The sequence below is a fragment of the Sturnus vulgaris genome, chromosome 1 (genome assembly GCF_052056855.1).
Source record: "Sturnus vulgaris isolate bStuVul1 chromosome 1, bStuVul1.hap1, whole genome shotgun sequence".
Taxonomy (NCBI): domain Eukaryota; kingdom Metazoa; phylum Chordata; class Aves; order Passeriformes; family Sturnidae; genus Sturnus; species Sturnus vulgaris.
Window position 1 is genome coordinate 156,015,009 of NC_142243.1, and position 7,722 is coordinate 156,022,730.

Here is a 7,722-nt window from a genome sequence, read left to right on the forward strand (position 1 = left end):
AATATGGACCAGTATAAACCAGTATGGACCAGTGTGGATCAGTATAAACCAGTAGGGACCAGTATAAACCAGTAGGGACCAGTATGGGAAACATGGACCTGTAAGGACCAGTATAGACCAGTATGGACCAGTATGGGACCAGTTTGGGGAAATTTGGACTAATATAAACCAGTATGGACCTGTACAAACCAGTATAGACCAGTATAAACCAGTATGAACCCGTATGGACCAGTAAAAACCAGTATGGGGAAATATGGACTGGTATAAACCAGTATGGACCAGTATAAACCAGTATGGAGAAATGTGGACTGGTTTAAACCAGTATAAACCAGTATGGGCCAGTATGGACTAGTATGGGGAAATAAGGACCGGTATAAACCAGTATAAACCAGTATGGACCAGTTTGGAGAAATATGGGCCAGTATGAATCAGTATGGGACCAGGAAGGACCAGTATGGACCAGCATAAACCAGTACGGGCCAGTATAAACCAGTATGGACCAGTATAAACCAATATGGGGAAATATGGACTGGTATAAACCAGTATAAACCAGTATGGACCAGTATAAACCAATATGGGGAAATATGGACTGGTATAAACCAGTATGGACCAGTACGGGCCAGTAGGGACCAGTATGGACCTGTAATGGACCAGTATAAACCAGTATGGACCAGTAGGGACCAGTATGCACAAGTCACCCCAGTGCCACCCCAGTGCCACCACCAGTGTCATCCCAGTGCCACCACTGTGACCACAGTGCCACCATCCCAGTGCCACCATCCCAGTGTCACCAGTGTCACCCTCAGTGCCACCATCCCAGTGCCACCACTGTGACCACAGTGTCACCATCCCAGTGCCACCATCCCAGTGCCACCACTGTGACCACAGTGCCACCATCCCAGTGCCACCATCCAGTGTCACCACTGTCACACCAGTGCCACCATTGTCACCACCCCAGTGCCACCCCAGTGCCACCACTGCCACCACCCCAGTGCCACACCAGTGTCACCACTGTCCCCACCCCAGTGCCACCCCAATGTCACCCCAGTGTCACCACTGTCACCACCCCAGTGTCACCGTCATCACCCCAGTGCCACCACTGTCACCACACCGGTGTCACCACTGTCACCACCCCCCGGTGTCACCACCCCAGTGCCACCCCAGTGCCACCACTGTCACCACACCAGTGTCACCACTGCCACCACCCCAGTGTCATCATTGTCACCACCCCAGTGCCACCACTGTCACCACACTGTCATCACCCCAGTGTCACCCCAATGCCACCCAGTGCCACCCCAATGTCACTGCCAGTGCCACCACTGTCACCACCCCAGTGTCACCAGTGCCACCACACTGTCACCGCAGTCCCAAACTGGTTTTACTGGTCACTCCACGCCCTGCTCTGTTCCCGCAGTGTCCCCAGCAGTGCCACCACCCCAGTGTCACCCCAGTGTCACCACTGTCACCACACCAGTGTCACCACACTAGTGTCACCCCAGTGTCACCACTGTCACCACCCCCAGTGCAACCCCAGTGCCTACCACTGTCACCACACCAGTGTCACCCCAGTGCCACCAGTGTCACCCCCAGTGTCACCCCAGTGTCACCACGTGCCACCACACTGTCACCCAAACTGGTTTTACTGGTCACTCCACGCCCTGCTCTGTTCCCGCAGTGTCCCCAGCAGTGCACGCTGGCCACCGCCCTCACCCATGGGACACCCCAAGGTGCCACCATGTCCCCAAGTGCCACCAAAGCCGCTGCCACCCGCTCCGGTGCCGCTGGCCGTGAGCGCCGCCAGGGCCAGCAGCGAGGTGGCCGTCAGCGCGGTGACAAAGTGACCGGCCAGGACACGGCCACCGTCCGGCCAGCCCGCGGCCACCGCGCCACCACGGTCACCGTGGCCAGCAGCAGGGTGGCGGTGCCACTGTCACCGCTCAGCCGGTGACAACCGAAAGCCACCAAGGGCTGCGCCAGCACCGAGCAGATCCAGGAGCCCGGCGGGGCGGTGGCCTTGGGGACATCGGGGACATCGCGACACGGAGGGGGACAGAGCGTCGCTGGCGGCCACCAGGGCCTGCAGGAGGAAACCGGCGGCGGGGCCACCTGTCACCTGTGGGGACAGCATGGGGACAGTGTGACACGGGATTGTCACCTGTCACCTGTGGGGACAGCATGGGGACAGTGTGACACGGGATTGTCACCTGTCACCTGTGGGGACAGCATGGGGACAGTGTGACACAGTGTCACCTATGGGCGACAGCATGGGGACAGTGTGACACAGTGTCACCTGTCACCTGTGGGGACAGCACGGGGACAGTGTGACACGGGATTGTCACCTGTGGGGACAGCACGGGGACCAGTGTGACACCTGTGGGGACACGGGGACAATGTGACATGGGGCAGGTGACACAGGACAGGACAGGTGACACAGGATGGCACAGGTGACGTGACAAGGTGTCCCAGTGTCCCCCCTATGATCTCAATGATGTCCCCAAGTGTCCTCAGCCCCCAAAATGTCCCCAAGGTGTCCCCCAAGGTGTCCCCAAGGTGTCCCCACCTGTCTGGCTCGGAGGGCACAGCCCAGGCTGGTGACACAGAGCAGCGCCTGTGACAGGGCCACCCCCGTGTCCCCAATGTCCCCAGTGTCCCCCATGGCCTCTGGGGACACTTCCGGAGCCTGTGGGGACAAAGAAGGGTCACAGTGTCCCCTCCCCCCCCCCGCCCCCACGCGACCTCCCCCCGTGTGTCCCCCCTGTCCTCGTGTCCCCTCATGTCCCCAACCCCCCCCCAGTGTCCCCTCTCCAGTCCCAGTGTCCCCTCTCCCGTGTCCCCAATGTCCCCCAATGTCCCCCCAATGTCCCCAATCCCCCCCAATGTCCCCAACCCTCCCCGGTGTCCCCAATGTCCCCCCAATGTCCCCAATCCCCCCCAATGTCCCCAACCCTCCCCGGTGTCCCCAATGTCCCCCAATGTCCCCAATCCCCCCAATGTCCCCCAATGTTCCCAATACCCCCCGGTGTCCCCAATCCCCCAGTGTCCCCAATGTGTCCCCAGTGTCCCCCCCAATCCCGCCCAATGTCCCCAAATGCCCCCCCGTGTCCCCCCAATGTCCCCCGTGTCCCCCCCAATGTCCCCAGTGTCCCCCCCAATCCCCCCTAATGTCCCCAATGTCCCCAATCCCCCCCAATGTCCCCAATCCCCCCCGGTGTCCCCAATCCCCCCCAATGTCCCCAATGTCCCCCCCAATGTCCCCCCGTGTCCCCCCCTGTCCCCGGTACCGCCAGTTCCGGCAGCGACCCCGAGCGCGCGCCGATCCGAGGAAGGGGCGGGGCCTGGGGCGGGGCCGAGCGCGCTGATTGGCTGCGAGCGCCGGTGGCTTGGCTAAGAGTCCATATATGGGCGCGTGACGTCGATGGGCGGGGCTAAGGGGCGAGCGGCGCGTTTGGGTGGGCGTGGCTTGATGCGAACGGGGCTAATTAGGGCTAATTAGCATTTGGGATGGAAAATGGGCGTGGTTACAGGTGGGCGGGGCTAATTAGGGTTTGGGATGGGATATTGGGCGGGGTTAATTAGGGGTAATTAGGGCGGGGATGGGAAACTGGGCGTGGTTTTAAGTGGGCGGGGCTAATTGGGGTAATTAAGGGGTTGGGATGGAAACTGGGCGTGGTCGGGGGTGGGCTGGGTTAATTAGGGCAATTAGAGATGGGAGATGAAAAGGTGGTCGGGGTTAATTAGGGTAATTGGGGTTAATTAGGGCTGGGGATGGGATGGGAAATGGGAGCAATTAGGAATGGGAGCTAGAAAGGTGGTCGGGGCTAATTAGGGTAATTAGGGTTAATTAGGGCTGGGACGGGAAATGGGAGTGGTTATGGTGGGTGGGGCTAATTAGGGTAATTAAGGGTTTGGGATGTGAAAGTGGGCGTGGCCTGATGTGGGCGTGGCTAATTGGGGTAATTAGGGCTGGGGGTGGGATATTGGGCGTGGTTATGGGTGGGCGGGGCTAATTAGGGTAATGAGGGATGGGAGATGGGAACCTCAAAAACCCCAAATCCCGAAAATCCCACCCCACCCTTTATCCCAAATCCCAAATCCCAAAGCCAAATCCAAATTCCAAATCCCTAATCCTAATCCCCGCCATTACCCCATCCCAAATCCCATAAACCCCAGTTCCCAAACCCCAAATCCCATCTCAATTCCAAACCCCAAATCCCAAACCCCAAAATCCCATAAATCCCAACCCCCAAATCCCAAATCCCCAATCCCAAATCCATAATCCCCAAAACTCATCCCTTACCCCAATCCCAAATTCCATAAACCCCACTTTCCAAACTCCAAATCCCAAACCCCAAATCCTGTAAATCCCAAATCCCCAACTCCAAATCCCCAAATCCCCAACTCCAAATCCGTAAATCCCAATCCCATAAATTACAAAGCCCAGCCCTTATGCCAATCCCAAATCCCATAAACCCCCAGTTCACCAAACCCCAAACCCAAATCCCACCAATCCCAAACCCCAAATCCATAAAATCCCATAAATCCCAAATCCCATAAATCCCAATATCCCAAAAGCCCCAAAACCCATCTCATTGCCATTCCCAAATCCCATAAATCCCAAATATCCCAAACCCCAAATCCCATAAATCCCAAACCCCAAACCCCAAATCCCATAAATCCCAAACCCCAAATCCCAAATTCCATAAACCCCAAACCCCAAACCCCAAATCCCATAAATCCCAAACCCCAAATCCCATAAATCCCAATATCCCAAACCCCATAAATCCCAAATCCAAAATCCCATAAACCCAAATCCCAAATCCCATAAATCCCAAACCCCAAATCCCATAAATCCCAAACCCCCAAACCCCATAAATCCCAAACCCCAAATCCCAAATCCCATAAATCCAAACCCCAAACCCCATAAATCCCAAATATCCCAAATCCCCAAAAGCCCCAAATCCCATAAATCCCAAATATCCCAAAAGCCCCAAATCCCATTGCATTGCCAAATCCCAAATCCCATAAATCCCAAATATCCCAAACCCCAAATCCCATCTCGTTGCCAAACCCCAAACCCCAAATCCCATAAATCCCAAATCCCAAACCCCATAAATCCCAAACCCCAAATCCCATAATCCCAAACCCCAAATCCCAAATCCCAAAAGCCCCAAACCCCATAAATCCCAAACCCCAAACCCCATAAATCCCAAACCCCAAATCCCATAAATCCCAAATCCCATATCCCAAACCCCAAATCCCATAAATCCCAAATCCCAAAAGCCCCAAATCCCAAAAGCCCCAAATCCCAAACCCATAAATCCCAAACCCCAAATCCCATAATTCAAAACCCCAAATCCCAAAGCCCATAAACCCCAAACCCCAAAGCCCAAAAGCCCCAAATCCCAAATCCCAAAATCTCTCACAATTCCCGACCCTCCCCCGGGACAATTCCCGACCCTCCCCCGGGACAATTCCCGACCCTCCCCCGGGACAAATCCCGACCCTCCCCCCGGGATAAATCCCGACCCTCTCCCCTCCCCCGGGACAAATCCCGACCCTCCCCCGGGATAAATCCCCGACCCTCTCCCCTCCCCCGGGACAAATCCCGACCCTCCCCCGGGATAAATCCCACCCCTCTCCCCTCCCCCGGGACAAATCCCGACCCGACCCTCTCCCCTCCCCCGGGATAAATCCCGACTCCTCTCCCTCCCCCCGGGATAAATCCCGACCCTCTCCCCTCCCCCGCCGCCCCCTCGATGTCGCCGCCGCCGCCGCCGCCGCCGCCGCTCCCCGCAGCGCCCGGCCGGCCCGGGGGTCCCGGGTGGGATCCCGGGATAAATCCCGAGCTGAATCCCGGGAGGAGTCCCGGGGGTCTCCTCGCCGCCCCCAACGTTACCGGCGTCACCCCAAGCCCCCCGTACTCGTACCTGGCTCTGATCGCGCTCGTCATTCCGCGCCGCTCCCGGCCGCCGCCTCAAGCTCGCACAGGTACGGGAGCAGCCCCGGGACCACCGGGACCAGCGGGGATCCCCCATCCAGCCCCGGGACACAACCGGGGGATTCCTGATCCAGCCCCGGGACCACCGGGGGATCCCCGATCCAGTCCTAAACTGGGATCCCCGATCCAGTCCCGGGACCCCCGGGACCCCCGGGATTACCCCGGGACCCCCTCGGGATCCCCGATCCTTCCCCGGGACCCCCGGGATCACCCCGGGACCCCCTCGGGATCCCCGATCCTTCCCCGGTACCCCCGGGACCCCCAAACCCGGGATCCTCGATCGTTCCCCGGGACCCCCTCGGGATCCCCGATCCAGCCCCGGGACCACCGGGAGCATCCCAGGACCCCCAAACTGGGACCCCCGATCCTTCCCCGGGACCCCCCCTGGATCCCCGGTCCAGTCTCGGGACCCCTCGGGATCACCCCGGGACCCCCGTCGGGATCCCCGATCCAGCCCCGGGACCCCCGGGACCCCCAAACTGGGATCTCCGATCCTCCCCCGGGATCTCCGGTCCAGCCCCGGGACCCCCCAAACCGGATCCTCATCCAGCCCCGGGACCCCCAAACTGAGACCCCCCGGGACCCCCCAAACTGGGACCCCTCTGGACCGGACCCTCCTTAACGGGACCCCCAAACCGGGACCGTTCCTGGACCCCCCCCCCCCCCCCCCCAATTCCTTCCTGGGACCCCCCAATTCCTTCTCGGGACCCCCAGGACCCCCCAGTTCGTTCCCGGGACCCCCCCAATTCCTTCCCGGGACCCCCCAAATTTTCTCCCCGGGACCCCCATTCCGGGACACCTCCCACCCGACCCCCCCCCCCAGCCTCAATTCCCGACATTTCCTATCCCGAAATTCCGAAAATTCCCGAAATTCCCGAATTTCCAGGACCCCTCGGAGCCAAAAATCCCCAAATTCCAAAATCCCAAAAAACCCCCAAATTCCAAATCTTCAAACCCCCCCCAAAAACCCCAAAACCCCCAAATTCCCAAAACCCCCAAAACCCAAAAAAGCCCCAACCCCCCCCAAAAATTCCAAAACCCCAAATTCCAAAACCCCAAAAAACCCCAAAACCTCCCAAAAACCCCAAAAATTCCAAAAACCCCAAAACCAAACCCCCAAATTCTAAAACCCCGCTGCCCTCCTTGACCTCAAAACGACCCAAAAAAATCCCGAATTGGAAAAATCTCCCCCCAAAAAAACAACAAAAAATTAAATTTTTTTTAACCCCCCCCCCCAAAAACTTTAAAATTCCCCCAAAAACTCTCAAAATCTCCCCAACCCTCCCAAAAAATCCTCACAAAAATAAAAAACAAACTTAAAAAAAAAATTAAAATTTAAAAAACCCCCAAAAATTAAAAAAAAAAAATCCCCAATCCTACACTAAACACCCCCTAAAAAAATCCGAAAAAAACCCCGGAAAATCCTAAAAAACCCCCCCAAAAATAAATAATTTTTTTTAAAATCCCCAAAATCCCAAAAAAATCCCCCCCAAAATCCCCCCAAAAATAATAAAAAAACCCCCACAAAAATCCCCCCAAAAATCCCCCTAAAAATCCCCCCCAAAAATTAAAAAAAATCCCCCCAAAATCCCCGCAAAATTCCCCAAAAATAAAAAAAAAATCCCCCAAATCCCCCCAGAGTCCTCCTAATAATCCCCACAAAAAATCCCCAAAAAATCCCCAAGAAATCCTCAAAAAAATCCCAAAAAATCCCCCAAAAATCA

The 7,722-nt window shown here is 56.8% G+C and overlaps 1 protein-coding gene and 1 pseudogene across 2 annotated transcripts in view; both read right to left on the bottom strand.

The window, feature by feature from the left end:
• Window positions 1-1,639: 1,639 nt before the first annotated feature.
• On the bottom strand, window positions 1,640-3,330 carry LOC148225633 (transmembrane protein 276-like; annotated as a pseudogene). The gene is made up of 3 exons (XR_015803602.1): window positions 3,282-3,330; window positions 2,561-2,680; window positions 1,640-2,113 (listed from the first exon to the last, which is right to left on the bottom strand). The product of XR_015803602.1 is annotated as a transmembrane protein 276-like (transcript).
• Window positions 3,331-3,384: 54 nt separating this feature from the next.
• Window positions 3,385-7,722, bottom strand: part of BOP1 (BOP1 ribosomal biogenesis factor) — a 61,960-nt gene continuing 57,622 nt past the window's right edge. The window contains exon 6 of the mRNA XM_088164568.1: window positions 3,385-3,485. Within this exon, the coding sequence (XP_088020694.1) occupies window positions 3,385-3,485 (101 nt within the window). The remainder of the gene's footprint in view (window positions 3,486-7,722) is intronic.